The sequence below is a fragment of the Colius striatus genome, chromosome 8 (assembly GCF_028858725.1).
Source record: "Colius striatus isolate bColStr4 chromosome 8, bColStr4.1.hap1, whole genome shotgun sequence".
Taxonomy (NCBI): domain Eukaryota; kingdom Metazoa; phylum Chordata; class Aves; order Coliiformes; family Coliidae; genus Colius; species Colius striatus.
Genome location: NC_084766.1, coordinates 7,083,197 through 7,101,396, shown reverse-complemented (window position 1 = coordinate 7,101,396; position 18,200 = coordinate 7,083,197). Strand labels below are relative to the sequence as shown.

At 42.5% G+C, this 18,200-nt stretch overlaps 1 protein-coding gene across 1 annotated transcript in view; it reads right to left on the bottom strand.

Annotated features, from left to right (window-relative positions):
- Positions 1-17,138, bottom strand: part of NRG3 (neuregulin 3) — a 377,309-nt gene extending 360,171 nt beyond the window's left edge. The window contains 2 exon segments of the mRNA XM_062000750.1: positions 16,444-16,831; positions 16,833-17,138. Of these exon segments, the coding sequence (XP_061856734.1) occupies positions 16,444-16,831; positions 16,833-17,138 (694 nt within the window).
- Between the last annotated feature and the right edge of the window lie 1,062 nt (positions 17,139-18,200).

Here is an 18,200-nt window from a genome sequence, read left to right as displayed (position 1 = left end):
GGCAGGGGGGTTGCACTGGATGAGCTTTCCAGGATCCCCTCAAAGTGTGGAGATTATATAAAAATTACTCAAATGCAATAATCATATGAAAACTCCATCAGATAGGAACACTGTTAAAGTTGAAAAAAGTCTCCAAACTCTTCCTCATGAAATAAGGAATGACTCAGAGGAGAATGGATAACTTGACAACTTCCTACATCTGAGGGATGCAACCAAATACAGTAAATTCTACCCCACTGCAGCCACTTAAAAGATCACAGAACAGAGTAAACAGGGGGAAATATGATTGAATTCTATTATTTTATTACTTCTAGCAGCCAATCTTCAGCACGTTAAACAGCTGCTTCTTTGAACAAGAAAAGTGCACCAGGTGATGAGTTCTCACAGAAAAACAGAAGCTGATTCAAAACATGAGAGTATAATGCTGCTCAGTTATGACAAAAAAAAGGCAGATGAAAAGACAACAGCCATTACAAATAACAGGTAAAACTTTTCCCTAGGCTTGGGAAGCTGGAGAAAAGGAAAGGGGAAGGAATTAAACGGAAGGGAGAAAGCATGAGAGTATAAAACATAAGAATTTCAAATGACATGGTAATCAAATCCAGAAAGGTACAGAATTCTTCCTTTCCCTGAGAGGGAGGGAATACAGAAGAAGAAGACAGCAAATTGAATGACAATATATCCTTTCAAAAATGAAATCTAGCCTGTCAAATTATTCAGGAAACCAAGAGAATTTTAAAAGCTATTAGGTAAAGGCAATAAATAAGGCATTTAAGTGTATCAGTCACAGGAAGGCTATGAAAGAACCAGATGTTCCACTAAAAGATCAGGCATCAATTATGGATACTGCAGATAAAACAAATGACTTCTGTGCATTGATCTCTACCACAGAATATGATGGAGAAACATCTTCTACAAACTTTATGTTTCCACTAGGAACCACTTATAGAGACAATGACACACTTAGATAAAGGAAGCATTAGGAAAAGGTTCTAGAAGATGACTTTCTGAAGTTCACTGTGAATTCCAGGCCATTTGCCAAAATAAGAAAATACAATTCAACAGAAGACATCAAAGTTAGAACTAACAGATATCAAACCACACCTTTGATTCTCACAAAAGTGGGTCAAGATATTCCACATATTTCTCTCTCCAAAGACTTTCAGAAGATTTCTGTAGACTAGAAAAGACCCATAAGAATAATTCTCAAAATTAAACAAGTTTTGAATACAGAAGAGTTATTCTCTGCTTAACTGGAAGCAATTACCAAATTTACATCCTGCAGTTTCCTGCACCAATATTTTTTACTCTAATACAGCAAGTGCCAGAGAAATGGGAATCAAATGAGACAGATGGTACAGGGCAAGAAGCCATGTCATCATTGGGCTATCACAATAATTACACAAAACACTCTGGATTCAGAATTCTTGTCTTCTAAGGTAGACTTTTTAAAGATATGGCTGTCCTTCATGACATATACTTCAAATTAGCATTTTGGATTAAATAATACTAAAAAGAAAATAAGAATGTTGTGAGCACCATTATGGCAAACACAATCTTTTAAGGCACAACTCTCCGTTCATTGAGACTCAGGCAGCTTTTCGACAAGGTTTAGGGTAGTGGAGCATAGCACACTCAGGTGATGAAGATGACAATGAAATGATCATTCAACTGAGAGTGCAGAGGGAGGAAATCTTTTTGTTAGGGAAACTGAAAAGCTCCACCAAAACAGGCCATGATATGTGGAATCCTTTCTCTAGCTCACTTCTTTCTCTTTGTTAGTGCCACCCATCCCAGGAGAACCCTTTGGAGAAATACTGCAGGACCCTGCAGGAGAGCACAACAGGAACTGATACCAGACTGTATGACCTCATTGTGGGCACAGCGCATCATCCTGAGGCAATTTCCTTCTTAGCTTTTCAATAATTCACCTACTGGCAACCGCTTTATCATAATAAATCAGCCCTATGAGAAATCACGCTAAGCCTGCACAATACATACAATTCAACTAGCTCTTCTGATCTCCTGAGCTTCTACATTTTTCTCCTTTCCTCTGAGACAAGACCTCTGTTCCTACCTCTGCTGTTCTGTTCTCTTGGGGTACTTCTTCAAAAGCTTAACTGAACAGCAACAACGGAAGAAACAGCACAGAACACTGAAAATGGCACCCACAATTTCACTGCATCACTATAGCACGGGCAGCATAGTATAGATCCAAAAAAATGAAATTAGGAAAGATAGCTTCTGTTAGGCTTACTGTGTACATGTCCTCCAAATTATACATCATTTGGGAATAACTGTTACATGTCCCTATTTAAAAGATTCTGCAGAACCCGTCAATGAACCTTGTATATAGTCATTAGCTTATGTTTTGAGAAGCAAATATAACAGATTGTATTAGATGTCATGCCTATTGCAAGACTGAGCCCACAACTACAGTTAATTTTAAAACTGTGCAGTATCAAGTCCTCCTTTGATCATGTAATGATTTCACGTAAAACCTCCAAATATGCCTTGTGATTTTTAATTGTTTATTCATTTTAGGTGTGTTTACAAACTCATCTCAAAAATCACACTTCTGTGCTGCATTTCACAGATTATACATGCTAGTTACACAATCAATTGCTTGTCTCTATGACAAGCACGGTCATCACATGGTGTACAGAGAAAGTACCTGGGACTTCATTGAACTGAGGGGTTTTTTTTCTTCTTCTGTACTGTTTCATGATGAATTTGAGACTTCTACCTTTTATAATGCAAATCTTTACTAAGCAATGACTTTGAAACCTCCAGAAGTTGAGTTCTTGTAGAACTGTTTCAATGTGAAGCTGCAAACTGTATGGCTTTCCCCTTCTGAAGATCAGATGCTTTGCTCAAATGGGAACTTCTGTAGGGAAATTCTAACCACCCACATCTCTTACATGATGCTCACAAAAAAAACACCAGGTGCAAGCAGGATTGCTTGGGATACCAGGAGTCTACCTATGTTAGCCATTGCTTTCATACTAGAGGAAATATTGGGTGACAATAGTCACTGAAGAAGTCTTTGATTCTCCAGCATTAGCGTAGTGGTTATTTAGACTATAAATGCATCTTAACTTACATAAATATTACCTGACTTCCATTTATCTCACAAACTCTTTTTTTCTTTACATACTCTTTCCTTTTAAGACCTGAGGTTTGCAGTGCAGTTTTCTTTACAAAAGACAAACATCATTTACAAAGCTGCACTTGCAGATCCCCAAGAAAATTCCAATGCAAGTCAACCACTTCAAACTGAGATCCGCACAAAAATCACATAGTTTCTCCTAATGCTTATCTGACTACCAACTGAGTAGCCTGTCATGTGATCATAACCAAAACATGTGGAAAGGAAGGGCACACACCACTTAGATTTATGATACTTTTAAAGTGAAATCCTCTGAAACCACAAACTAGTTTAGCACTTTGACGTTTCTGTAATGAGATTGTGACACAAGTGCTACAAATCAAGACTGATAGAACGACTGAGAGACATGCCAAATACAAAAACCCTGTCAAAAATCTTCCACGCAGATACTAGCCCAACGTTCCAGAAAATGGGTATTCCAGTTTGGCATGACTGTGCCAGATTCAGAGAGTCCGAATGTGTCTCATATCAGGCCACGTGCAGAGTTTCAACTGATCTCTGTAGTAACAAAGATCCATTGACTTTGCTATCCACTACTATTAAAATTAATGTAGCTTTAATACTACTTCAGCAGCGAGTACATCAGTGATCAGACAGATTCCTATCTCTAGTCAACCCCACAATTGCCTAGGGAAAAGACATCTCACCTTAGGTGGTACACACCACACACTCCAGTCATGAACAAGATGCTGAGCCCAAGCTGGTTGTTCATAGTACAGATCCCTTCATTTATTACTCCTCCTTGTTTTCAATCCATTTCATTATCCTATTTGCAACTGAAATACTCCCAGCTCTCCATTCCAAACAGAAGATTATGCCACTTAATGGCAATTAAATGTCCTGAAGGCATTAAAAAGGCTATTACCAAAATGTATTTTCAAGCATTGGTATAAATCATCCCATATAGGCTTTGAAATTCATGAGTGAGCCTTCAGTGTGAATGTCTGTGTTGGTGTCATATGTCTAGGTGTTAGGATTATATTAATCTTCAGTAGGAACTAGTGATACTAAATCTTTCTCCAAACTACTATGACAATCTGAATATATGAGAATTTTAGGGGCATACACAGTTTCTTATCCACCTTTAGTAAGTTTTTTCTGATATGGACATTGTTTTTAAACACCAAACCTAACAGCAGGATAAATAAGCAAATAGGACAACAATCTAGTAAGCTTTACACTTAGCTATTTGCACTTCAAAGCTAAGGATATCAGTTCAAGCTATTAAAAAAAAAAACCCAACAGTTGACTAAAAAAAAAAAACAAACACATAAAACTTTGTTAATGTTAAAAGCCTACTATTGAAAGGAGGCTGAAAAGTGAAAAAGAAATCAGCCACATCACCTCACCAGAGAGACACAGAAAAAGCACGTTTGCCCATTTTCCTCCAATTATATTAACTGACCTACTAGAAGACTTTCCCGACACACCTCACCTCATTCCTCATTTGAGATCTCCTCTAATAAATATATTCTTCTAAGAATAGATTTTTTTCTCCTTAAGAGATCAGCATAGCCACATTTAATAAATGCCAACTATGAGCAAATGCAGAACAACAGACTAGGCTAAGCAAGTCATTTCTTTGTAAATGTTTATTTTAAATGTTAGCTAGAGCCCACTTATTCTCACTTACCTCATTGGGTTTGGATTTGGTTAAGAATCCCACCTACTCAGAGAGCATTTGGACTCTATCTATAGAAGACTACACCATACTGAAAGTGTTTCTTCCTTTTGATGTGAGATATGGCAACAATAACACTTCAGTTCTAAAATATAACAAGACATCAATATAAAACATAGTAGTTACTAAAACTCCTGGTGTCAACTGACTGTAAGTTAAGCTAAAAAGATTTAAACAGGGTTGTCATAATGGCAGGTTTTGGCCTAATGAGAGTCCCAAATTCAAGTCACTGCAGAACAGAAACAGAGGATTACAAACTAGAGTGACTGGCTTGTTAGGGCATCTCACAGACAGACCTGCCCTGCTATCAGATACACCCCTGTTATTCAGGGACATATCTTGGCTATATTTGGAGACACATTTTCACCTAAAAAATTAAAACCTTATGTCCCTTCTTCTTCAATACAAAAGTCTAATAGATTTCAATGCCAGAAAATTATTGAAAATGATCACACACATACAATGGCACAATCAAGGGTATCAGGCACTTTCTGAAATTTAAAAGACTCGTGAAGTGTATTTCCTTATTATTTTTTAACATTCATTACAACACACCTCTTGCTTCTCACTTGCACCTCTTCACTAGGTCTTTATTTCACAAACAAAAAAACCTGAGCTTGAGGAAAAGTGACCCTTCCTGTTTTCCTAGCTTCCAGAAACCAATTATTTATTGTCTGTTACATTCAATGAGGTTTGAGCAACTTTGGTGAGTGAACTGCGGACTAATAAGCAAGCTGAAATTGTGAAGATGAAGATGTTCTATAGCAGTTGTCTATTATAACTGCTCTCCACTGTCACAGTCACCCTCTTTCTGGTGGAAATGGAAAGTCAAGGTAATTTCATTCAGTTGTAACAACAAAGAGCAGAGCTCCAAAGATGACAGTGCAGCACAGAACTTTATTCAAGCCTGAGCACTGTCTTCACACAAAGCATCTCAATGTACTTTGACATACGCTTTTGCAATACTTAGTGGGAAAAGTTCCTTTGTTCTCTAATGTAGGAAATCATTATACAAAATAACCAACAAAGACATGAAATAATGTTGAATCTCTAATACTATGTTTGGGAAATTGGGTTTGTTGTGGTGTTTTTTTCACATCAACTTACTTTCCATAACTACTACTGAAACTGCATATCATGTATATATAATCTAATATCCTTCTATTTCCTTCATTTATGTGTTTTGATTGTCCCAACCTTTGTTTACACACAGCTGAACCAAACTCACAATGCAGAGTTATACCAAAATCTGGTGATAATCACAACAACTTCATTACATTTGGCCTCTCAATTCTTTAACAAGCTTTAATTACTAGTTTTCATATAAAACATTCAGTCTAGTGCCTGTCTCTGGTCTATCCTACTTGCTGCAACTCTTACAGAACCACAGGGCAGCAGAGAGCTCCCACTGAATACGCGGTTGCACATGAGATGAGATCCTCAGATCCTAATTCTATTTCATAAGACCTAGTAAATTTGTTTTTAAGTAGTATTTGTTAAGGAAGAAGTCCAGGACACTATGCTGTCATATAGTGTGTATTCATAAACAGGATTACAAATGGGACAAAAATATTAAGAGTGTGTCAGAATGTTAAAGGATGGTTGAAAATAATCTCTAATTAAATTATTCAAATGTAATGTATTTAATTACTCAGATATGATCTTATAGCATCTTCTTAAAAGCATTTAAAACAAAATAAGCTTCCTAATAAACCCACACTGCTTTTAAACAGACAAAAGTCTCATAGTATTCAAATAAAATCCCTTGCAAGGATTACTAATCTTGTTATCACCTAAGATACCTCATCTTTGCTGTAGGGCTCTACGCACCATCACCTCTTTACTTTTAGCTTAGGCCTGTCCAATACACTTTGTTTTCTACAGGTACATCACCCACCATCCAGAATCACTGTAAAATCTGGGATAAATGTGTTATCATTAGAAATTATAATATGTATTATAAATATTATCAAACAATAAGTTTGCAAAATATGTGCTGTAAACAAATGAGCCATTACTCAGTAGCTCCTCAAACTGTGTTTGTTCACATTTAGAGATACATCTTACAGCACTGAAGCTGTGGATGGCTACAAATCCCCTACATCTGCCAAGGTAATAAAGGAGAGATTCTTAAACGTATGTAAACACAAGGTCTAATCAAGCCCTGTAATGTACCCAATTACTGAAATCACACAAGTGATCTCTTCAATCTAGTATAAAATAACAATTACAGTATCAGACTCTTTTTTCTTCCTCTCTTAAACACATCACACACTAACATTTTAGTTTCATGTATTCAGATGAAATCCAGCCATCCAAGAACTAAAACCTGTAAGAATTCCCTATCGCAGGCAGATATTTCTAAAACCAATTTAAAATATTAAGTTGCTATTCTTGCTTTTCATTTAGGACTAAGTAAGCTGCTGTAATGAATGTGCTCCAGATATGAAAAGATATTAGAAACACTTCTTTCCCTCTGCGCTTTTGTAGAGAACAAGGCAGGAGAGTTCATGCTGACAGAGCCAAGGCAAAGGCTGTGTCTGCCCAGATCAGGCTGAAGCGTGCTGAAAAGCTTCCTCTGCAGAAGCACAGGACAGGGATAGCTCACCCTCATCATCTCCACTGCCCATCCCCAACCTTCTCTAAGACAGAGCAACAGTCACCAAATGGCAAATGTTCACCTTCCCTAGTACAAACAAGTCTTTGGACCGTAACCCTATGACTCTAAAAGCATCCTGGGAGGGTTGCATTTTGAGCATCAAGGTTGTCATCTTCACAGCTCAGACGGTAATTAGTTGAGGCAAAGGTACAACCTCCTAACAGAGCAGCTTTGGTAGGAAGAGAACCTATATGCACTATGAAAACCTGCTGCAGAAGTAAACAGTCTCAGTTCAGTAGCAGATTGCATTAATTCTACACTGCTTTGAGATAATCAGTGAATGTAAAAGTGTGCATACTATAAACTCAGAAACAGCATTCATTAAGTATTTTCACCTGTTAGATGCTACAATTTATAAATTGCTTTAGCTTGCAACCTGTATTTTTCTAACATCTTTGGTAGAAAGTAATTACAATCAACTTGATTATATTGAGATACAATCTGATAAATAAGCAGCTGACCCTGTGAAATGTATGGTATGCTCTATTAATGTAAAGTATATCATAAAGATTGAAATCTAAAAGCTAAAGAAACTCAAACTGCTTAAGGAAGAGGTCATTACTATATGTATTTATGCATGGCACTTTGGCTTTTTAGTTATTGAAAAAAAAGAGAGGATTGAACTTTAACATTATGACCCTTATGTAGCTGGGCCAGATTTCAGGCTAAAGATTAATGTGGTTTAGCTACTTATGAAATAATTATAAAAGTACCTCTACCCTCCTAAATCAGGAGCACTGACACTCATCTGAATAATCCTCACAATTCAATTCCTGAACCCACTGAATCCTGGCACTGGAAAGTCTTCATACTTGATACTGCACCATTTTAGTGCATCTTATCTCTGGGTTTCAAAGAAAGACACTGCTCCTCTTCTGTAAATTCACTAAGAGGTTGAACAAGAAAATTAATTTCCTCTCCACACAACACTACCCTTAAAAAAACACTAACAAAGCACACCACTTTGGAAGACAAATAAATCGCTCTTAGCAAGTATTACACAATCAATCCCAAATCAAAACTTCTGGAATAGCTTAGTACTATTGTAATGATAACCATCTGACCACTTGTTCTGCAATTCACCATAGAGAGGAAACGAAGATTTCCTACATCTTTTTTTTTTAACTATTCAACAGCATTACTCAGCTTCTGAGAAGGTTAGCTAGCTACAACTCTCAGCCACTCTAAGCAGACTACAGGAAATGCTATTGCGTTGTGCATTAAATGTGGAGACACAGTAAACATTAGCATTGCACGGTGCAGCACAATGTTTCAGGTTAGCAGCACTGTTTGACGCAAGTTTTTGGGGGTTTGTTAAAATCCTGGTGACATTTAGAAGCAGCACAGGCTAGATAGTACATTTGCTACCTTCCTTGCAAGAACACCCTTTGGTCACCGCAGTAAAAAGAGACCACCAAAGCCCTTCCAAGAGAATAACCCCATTTATCTCAAATGCTTGCTTGACAAGTTCTGACATCAGTGAGACTAATCAGATCTGGAAAAGAGGCTATTTGCTATTAATACTAATTTAATGGTTTGCTGTTACACAGCGCTATAGCCCCTCTATCTGGTAACAACCAGCAATCAAGGCTCAGTTCCTACTGAACTAGAATCTTGAACTTAGCAGTGCTAACGATGCTGTGAAATGAACAATGTGAAAACAGTTTTGTAATTTTTGTTTTCAGAAAATAACTACATCTTATACCACAATCTGTCATCTCTGATGTTTTAAAAAAACATTTTCTATCTATAAGCTTTAGGAAAAGGTCTGTTTGGCATGCATCTACCTGCTGAAGTATTACAGAGTAAAAGTGTACAGAACTAGAAATATTATTTTCTGGAATAACAATAAAAATTAAAATGAGGTAAAGAAATTATTTTAAAGTGATGCACAAAAAAATTCATGACCCAGACGTCTTGTTCCAGTCCCCAGCTAAGCAACTGCAGCACCCCAGAACACAAAGATTTTACCACAGAACTTATTTCAGACAAAGGATAAACAGGATAGGGTTGTATTTTTCATGGTTGTGATAAATACACACAAAATGCACTAACAGGAACTCAGATCTAGTAAGCACATTTAAATAATGCTGTCAACTTTTAAAAAGCAGCACCTAAAGCTGATGTATATTTATTTACACAGGCATGTTTTCTATGCATTCACTCTGCAATCTAAGGCACAGTAACAGATCACAAAGATATTCCTATAAAAGGACCCTGATTCCACAGATGCATAACTCTACAAGACAAAAGGCATCACTCACCCTGAACGGGTCTATATGTTTGCAAAATTGGACCATATAGCAATCTCATTATAAAAACCGAAGACTCTAAAGTACTTGTATCAGCTCAACTTTCACGTGGAATACTGTCCGGATATTTTGTCCTCTGCTCTTTCCTAATACAGTTACAAAATGCCTCAGTAAAAGGTCTTTCTATACAGATGAAAATACAAAGTCATTTTTCTCCAAAGAGAACCTACCACATTGCCAATATATATGTATCATTAATGTACATCTTCCCTATGACCATAAAATACAACTGAGGGGGCAGTGATCGGACACAGTTGGAGGGCCCTCAGAATTACAAAGAGATTAATTCAAATTTGAAAAGGAAAAAAGAAGCCATAAACCCAAAAAATAACAAAGAAAGAGGAGATGTTAAGGCAGAAAAAAAAAGCAAAAATCAGAAGTAATATGTTGCAAAAAAGATCTGAAGGTCATGGAACTCTCCTACTTACATGCTACAGAAGAAACACAGCTATGGAAATGCAAACTACTGCCCTTGGAGGACAGAAAAGATGGAATACTGGAAGAATTTAGTAGTTCTTTACTTATTTTATCTGTATTTTTAAATATAACTAAGATAATACTGAGCATATTGATAAAGCTTCAGAAAAACAAACAAATGAGCAATAAGCATTTAGTAAATGTACTTTTCCCCGCTATCACCAAATTTCACCAAGAAGAGTTTAATCAATTAAGTGTTTCTTCTGTGAAAAGGACATTACCATTTACAAATGCAGCTGCTGTTTTAATTTTCCTCGTGGTTGCTTTATTCATTTCTCTCCTCTTGAATGCATCTGAGCAATGGCCCCCAGAAACCCGTGTGACAAAAATCAGTTGTGCACCTATATGTATTTACTTTGTCTGTGTGTTACCTAGAAGTCATTTGAATGCTCTTCCTCTGTCTCATCCTGGTCAGAAGTGTCCTTGGCTGCTAAGCACTGTCTGCTCAGTCCTCACAAGGAGCTTCTTTCCTCCAGTGAAGATGTACTTTATTCAGTAGAGTGGCTTGAGATTAGGTATGAAGGGAAACGTAAAAGTAGGAAAGGAGGCTTAAGAGCCACCTGCCTTGGAAAGTTAGTTCTGGGCAATGAGAAAACACAACCCCAGTTTTGATCGGGAACACAGACACCTTATTACATGATACTTCTAATTCTCACTACATCGATCCGAGAACTAAGTCCTTTAGAGCCAGAAATCATCTCCACAACACAAAGTACCTCATTTTTATTCTTATTTTCTCTACTCTCGCAATGCACAAAAACAAATGTACCTATGCTTAACAGTGACAGTGAATCCCTTCCACGCTGCAGAACATGAAAGAGACTTCCAAATGTAAACTTGAACTTGACATTTAGTGTAGATGGCTACAACTAAGTCTCCAGGTTTCTCTTCTGAACAACACTGCAAGGACAGGCAGCACAACCAAAGTAGCTGTCTTCCTTAGCACAGACTGGGCCTGCAATTACTGCAGTCCTTGAGGTCCTGATGTTCCTTGAGTACAGGTACTGTGCAAACGCACAAAGGCCTCCTTGTACGTTGTGCGTGTGCACACACATACACAGTAAGACTGGAGTGTTGCAAACCACAAGAATATAAAAAATTAATCACCAGGCTCAGAGACATATCAAAACCTCTGGGTTTGTTTATTTGTTTTTGTGATCAGGTGGCACCTCTTATGCAGACTGTTTCCAAACAAGTAGTGGTAGGAAATCAGCAAAACCAAACACTAGTGCACTTCCTGAAAGCCATGTGGAGCTATAGAATTCAAAGGCAAAGTCAAAACCATACTCATCTATGTATTTACTGGGCTTTGCAGGAGGTTTCAAAGCAATGAGTCAGATGATAAATGTACTGCAACACTAGACATAATACTGTAGATAGAGACAGGTCTTTTGCTTTAATTTTTAATTTCCATTTTCTGTGGGTTTAGACAAACCACTGGCATTACTTTAGCATAATACTTTGCAATGAATCAATTATTTAATTTAATAATGGTATTCTGTTGTCAACATATAATATATCACATAATGCCCTTGTATAGATGCTAATAAAAACATGGCAAGTAAAACACAAGGCTCTGCTTCTACCACTGATCACAGGTTGAGTCAATGTAAGGAGAATCCTTACAGTCCCCAAAAGAATTTTCTTCAGGGTTAAAAGGCAGCATGGAGTAATGTCAGCCTGATCCCTTCCTCTCATCATACCAGGGCTGTGAAAGCTCTCCCAGGTGATGCAATTCCAACAAACACCCCAATAAAAAGAACAAAGAGGAAACATATCTGAATAGAATCAATGCACCTACCTGTTAGAGGGATTTGTTTAAATACTCCCTTACTAACTCATGTGACAAATGCGCCAGTTCCTAACTCTAAATGGCATTATAAATGGAAAATGGCATTAAGTCCAGTCTCACTCAACTGAATTTAAATAGATGAAGCAAATTATAGCTGCAAAATATGAAAAATAAAGTAAAATTACAGCAACTTCCACTGTAGTGATGTGACTACAATTCTCTATTTATGTCTATGTCTCCCTGGACATGTTCCTATACGACCTGATCTAGGTGAACCTGCTTCTGCAGAGGAGTTGAACTAGATGATCTCTAAAGGTTCCTTCCAACCCCTACTGTTCTGTGATTCTATAATTATTTTTAGCTTGACAGTAGCCTTTCTGTTGAGAAGTATTTAAGGTGGGAAACACAAATCTAATCATGTCAGTGGTACATTGACTCATAGTATGTGAATAGAAAGTAAGTGGGAACGAGTAAGAAGCAAATGCTTTCAGAACCCCCAGTTGTTCACTTCAGTATTTTTTTCCAATTCAAGAGCTTTTGAAGTGTTACAAATTGATAAATAATTGACATATTAATCTTAGTCAATGCTAAAGGCATGTGCTTTACAGTCATGTGTGGTCTCCTCGATTTCAATAACAGCTCATGATCATGATGCAAAGTGTTCACAGATACGTGTCACTTGTTGGCAGAAAGTTTTAGAGCTCTGGGAAGAGTAGGTCTGGTTTTACTACGGTGTGGCACCTCCCACAACACCCTCCAGTTGGTGAAAACCCCGCAGTTCCATCTAAGTGTCATCCTTAATGTGAAAAAGATATTTGAGTCAGTGCAAAATAAAACAAACAGCTTTTACCAAAATGTCAGTGTTGGTAACAGTTCATCTGCCAGATGCTTGTTACTTGAACCCATGCCGTGCATAACAAACAGAGAGATGACTAGGATAAACGACTGGACCAGAAAATCTTTAGCAGGAAATCAAAGCATCCTCAGGCTGCTGTCTGGACTCATAGAAAAGAAGGTTACAAGGAGACTTCATGGGAATGTATTGATTAAGAGATCTGTAATGTCTCTTTCCTCGGTTACTATGCATTAGTTGAGCTGCACCTGCTTGACCTCAGCTCTCTGCATTAGCCTTTGGTCATATGAACAGAAGAGAAACCACAGTGCTATTTCATAGCTGAATTCACATGAGAATTCTTATAAGTACAGTATCTCAATTTAAAGATAATAACATTACTGAAGAGCCCAGAACACCATGAAAAACGCATATTGGAAAAATCAGGGCATGACTCTTCAGAAATTAAACCAACGGCTTGATAAAAGTAAAACCTCACCAGTATGTTCCAGTCAGTAGGTTGATTTCTCTGATCTACAGGCCGGACCATCCTTCTAAATCAATGATTGGTTTTTAGGTTGAGCACTGGATAAAGAGGCTCATGCCAAAAAGCTACAGTCCATACATGATCACGAGAAACACAAGCAAGCACAAGACACATAAAGAGAATTGATGAGTAAGTGGCTTTTACTTAGAACCAGAAGGATCTTCATGAAGAACTTTCAAAACAGCTAACAGATAGCTTGACTTTGAGTGAAACACAACCGAGAATTATTGTCATTATGCACACCCACAAAAAAAGAGAGATTTCACAACATCTCCTCAGATGAATATACACACAGAGAAAAGGCTTTACCAACATTTACTTCAGGTGGGCAATCATCCGGCTTTCTGGAGAAATAAGTCTCGATTTGCCTTCCATTTTCCTAGGTCCTATTTTGAGCCCATTTTAACATGCCAAAACAATTAAATAAACTGCCACAGGAACCAGTACAAATAAAGGCAGTTGCTTTTCTTAAAAGCTGGGAAATCCTAAATAACCTATGACTCCTGCCCACACGTGTGCCTAGCCAAGCCAGAGAATCACATGAGGGTGTGTACTATTTTAAAAGCCGGGCCACCAGGTTTGTCATGTCAGATTTGCATTCACTCAGCGTAACGGGATCCGTGACTTTCATTTCAGCAGCAGCTGGAGCAACGGGCACAGAAGGAACATGCTGCTCAACCTGGGAAATGAGGATCAATTTGTTCGAAAACACTCTCTTTCTTTCTAAGGGCCGTTAGTGTCAGATGAAGATACTCGCTTTGGGGTCATGCCATGTCAGTAGTTCACAGCATTTCTTCTCCCCTCCAGTGGATTCTGCAGCCCCAGAGAATTTGACATGTATCCTCAGAGATGCTTATTTGACTCGGGAAAGTACAGCTTTAGGCTTTACAAAAAAAACCCTTCCACATGCCCTACAAATTCAAATCCTTTTTTATGTAATCTATTTAATCTTCCATTAATGATAATCTCTGCTATCAATGTGCCCAAACAGGGTCAATTTCTGCTGGATTTGCACTTCTGGCATTTCATCCTATAACTGAGCTGTATTTAATGAGGAGGAACACCCTGCTGAAAAAGGTATTAGCAGTCTCCCTAAAACAAATAATAGTTACGAGACTCTGCAACTGCCAGGAACATTTCAAGATTATGGGTTTTCTTCTCCGTGTGTCTTGCATGGAGGACAGTCTTGCCATATGAACATTATTTATTAATCAGGCTATTCTTGCCTTCTATACCTCCTTGTAAAGAGTACAGAGGGGCAGAAATTGCTGGGGATTTCTCTCACATACCCTCAAAGATAGAAAGTGGGGAAAGGAGGAGATTGCAAGGAAGCATTCAGATCCCACCTAGCAAGCCCTGACAGCACGTCAGGCACATACAGGTCACAGCAATTTGACACACCATGTAACATATCTGTTTCACAGGAGGCTTGAAAACAGACTCAGGTTGAAAATTAGACTCCCTGATTTGCTGTTTTGTTTTTGAGAAGCGCTCTAGACAGCTCTCTACACCAAAGTGAAACGGGCAGGGTTCAGATCCGCAAGAGATTTGCCTTCTGCTAACATCTGACTCGGTGTACCTACAGAGCCAGCAGGCTCAGACACATCTGTGAGGGTCGGTTCTCTCTCAATCACTGCAGCAGACACTGGGGAAGCGAGTTACTGCCTTGTTTGCTCTTCTGATTTAGAGCTAGTTCTATTCGTAATCATTCCGAGCCATCCGCCACCTGCACACCCACCCACACATACACGTCCAATTTGCTGTTCTGCTCCCGATTTTGTGAATTCACAACATCAGTTTGGTCTGCATATACTATCTGCTCCGGGGCTCATCAGCAAACAGATTTAATGGGCAAAATAAAGTTCAAATAGGTTGCTAATAAAAATACTCTAGCAGAACAGTCATACATTAGCATGCAAAAGGGGAGCCCTGGGCTCTAAAAGCAATTCGGGGGTAGCATTCAATTGCATTGACGTTCCTAGTAGAAGCAACTAAAGAGTTAATGGAGGACACAGGGCTTCTCATTTCCTCTGCTGCATCCAAGAAAACGCAGAGGATGACTACAACGCAGTATAATTGAGCATTTCACTAAAGAGCACCACACAGAAGTTCTTCTGGCAGATTGCATTTGTCCTGGATAACCTTTACGAGAAGCTGAAAGTTGATGCACTCAGACCAAACGAATTTCCCGATGTAGCCCGAATCTCAGGCTTGTGCCCGGCAGGGTGGGCAGAGCCAGCCATTGAGCATCAATCGGGGAAGGAGCCCCCTCCTCTGGTTCAGAAAAAAAAAAAAAGAAGAGTCAGTTACGGCAAGCCGATGCTGTGGCTGCACACAGGAGCCAGGAAAGCGTTCGGCTGCGCCTGCACATTCGCGGAGTGCCCTGGGCTCCTTCCTGATGGAGCTGGCGGCGGCTCCTTCAGGAGCTGGGCGCTGGGATGGAGGGAGCATCCTTCCGTAGCCAGCTCTCGTCTACTTCAAGGGAGATGACAATGTAGAAAGTCAAACTCACTCACCAGCAGAGAGGCGCAGCCCACCCCGCGTCTCCAGAGGACCGCTCTCCCCGCTGCCCCTCCTGGAAGCCGCAGCTGCCTGCGGTCACCCACTGTCCCTCTCACTCAGACAGCTCCCTCCATCTCCTAAACACCTGCCACCTGAAAGGGGAAAGGGAGGTCTGCGTCCTTCCTAAACGCCACAGCGAAACCTAGTCACCTCAAATGGCTGCTCCTGCCTCACCGTCCATCACAAAAGCGGGGAACTTGCCGGGAGGGGGGGCGCAAGAAGCGCAAAGAAGCGCAAACTTCGGCGGTCGCGGCCCCCCGCGGGGCAGGAACCGCCCGGGAAGCCCGCGTCTCCCCGAGAGGCGGCGGCAGCCTCCGGCCGCGGCATCGCCCCGGCCCGACCCCGCGGGCGCCCGGCGAACGCCGGCTTTTGACGGGAGCCCCGAAGGCGCGGGGCGACCGGCCTCACTTACGGGTTTTCGGGGTCGTGCTGGCCTCGGGCGTGGTGGTGGTCGACTCCTGGAAAGGAGACAGGGTCCAGGACGGCGCCGAGTCGTGGACGTAGATCTTGTAGGAAGAGGTAGCGTGTGCCGCAGTGGGCCAGGCGGGCAGCGGCGGGGTGCTGGGGGCGGCGGGCGGCGGGCGGGCGCCGCGGCCGGCGGTGCCCGGGGGGCCGCTGGCGGGCGGCGCCGTGTGGGGCGCGGCGGGGTGCCGCGCCACCGTGGGCCGTGGGCCGCCCCGTGCCGGGCCGCGAGTGCCGGGGGGCCGCGGGGGGGCCCGGCTCATCGTGGTGAGGCGGGGGCTGACGCGGCTGGGCTGCCGCGGCGTGGCGGCGGCGGTGGTCTCCGCGCCGCGCGGGGGGGGCGGTGGGCTTGGAGAGGAAAAAGGGGTCCTGCCCCACGCCCTTAGCGTCCATCAGCTCCGTGGGTACGTACTCCTTGACGGAGCCCACCACGATCCACTTGAGCAGCATGAGGCTGAGCCCCAGGCCGATGAAGCCGATGAAGAGGGGCACCACGCACAGCCACGTCTGCTGCCGGTTCCAGACGATGCAGTCGCTGCAGCGCAGCTCCCGCGGCGGCCCCCCGGCCCCATCCCCGCCCGGGCCCCCCGCCGCTGCCGCCTCCGCCGCCCCCGGCGCCGCGGCGCCTGCAGCCCCCTCGCTCATCCTAGGGGCCGTCCGCTGCGCCGCCGCGGCCCCGGGGCATCAGTGCGCCGCGGCTGCCGGCAGCATGCGGCGGAGGGGGGCGGAGGAGCGGAGCGGGAGCGGCGCGGGGCGGAGGGGAGCGCGGCGCGGCGCAGCGGAGCAGAGCGGGCGGCGGGAGCGCCCCGCTCAGTCACGCCGCCGGCACGGCATGCCCCGCGCCGCGCAGCCTCCCGCGGCCACGGAGTCAGCGGGACGGCCGCGCCATCCGCCGGCCGACCTCCTCTTGCGCTGCGCGCGTCAGCTTCTTCGCTCGCCTTCTTCTCCCTCCGCTCTCAGGTTGTTCTTTCCTTTTCCCCCCCCCCCGGGTAATAAGTCGCGACAATCAGCCTCCTCGATTTATTCTTTTTTTTTTTTATCCCAGGCGTGCGGTTCCGGCGACGAGCAGGCACATTCCTTCACATTCACGCTCCTTCTCGCCTCTCCTCTTTTTCCTCGCCCCTCGGGGCTGCGGGGGGGGGGGGGGGGGGGTCTTTTCTTTCCGTCTTTCCTTCCTTCCTTCCTGCGTTCCTTCCCTCCGCTCCCTCCCCCGCCCGCTCGGCTCCTGCCTATGCCCGGCCGCGGCGCAGCAGCATCCCTCGGCTGCTCCGCGGGGAGGCGGCGGCGCAGCGCACCCGCCACTCCCCGGCCCCGCGGCCAACCCGCGCCCGGCGCCGGGCCAGGGAGGCCGATCCGCGGGCGGGGCCCGGGGGCACGGCTGGGCTCCGCGCAGCTCCTCCGCGCCCGCGCTAAGTCCGGCCCGGCATCAAAACTCCGCCGAAGATTCCCGCGGATTCAAAAAAAAAAATTTAAAAAATCCCCTCACACACGAACAGAAAAATGAAGGTGAAACCCTGGAGGAGGGGGCGGCAATGACCCAGTCGGCAAAAATCCGGATTCGGCAAATAAATAGGCACGCAGAAGGCAGCTCCTGCCAAGCTTGCAGCTTCTGTTCAATTGTGTATTCCTATCGCAGAGCAAGGGAGGCAGGCTAGCGCGCAGAAAGTGAGGCGCCTCCCACCAAAGCTTAATGGTGGTTTCCTAATG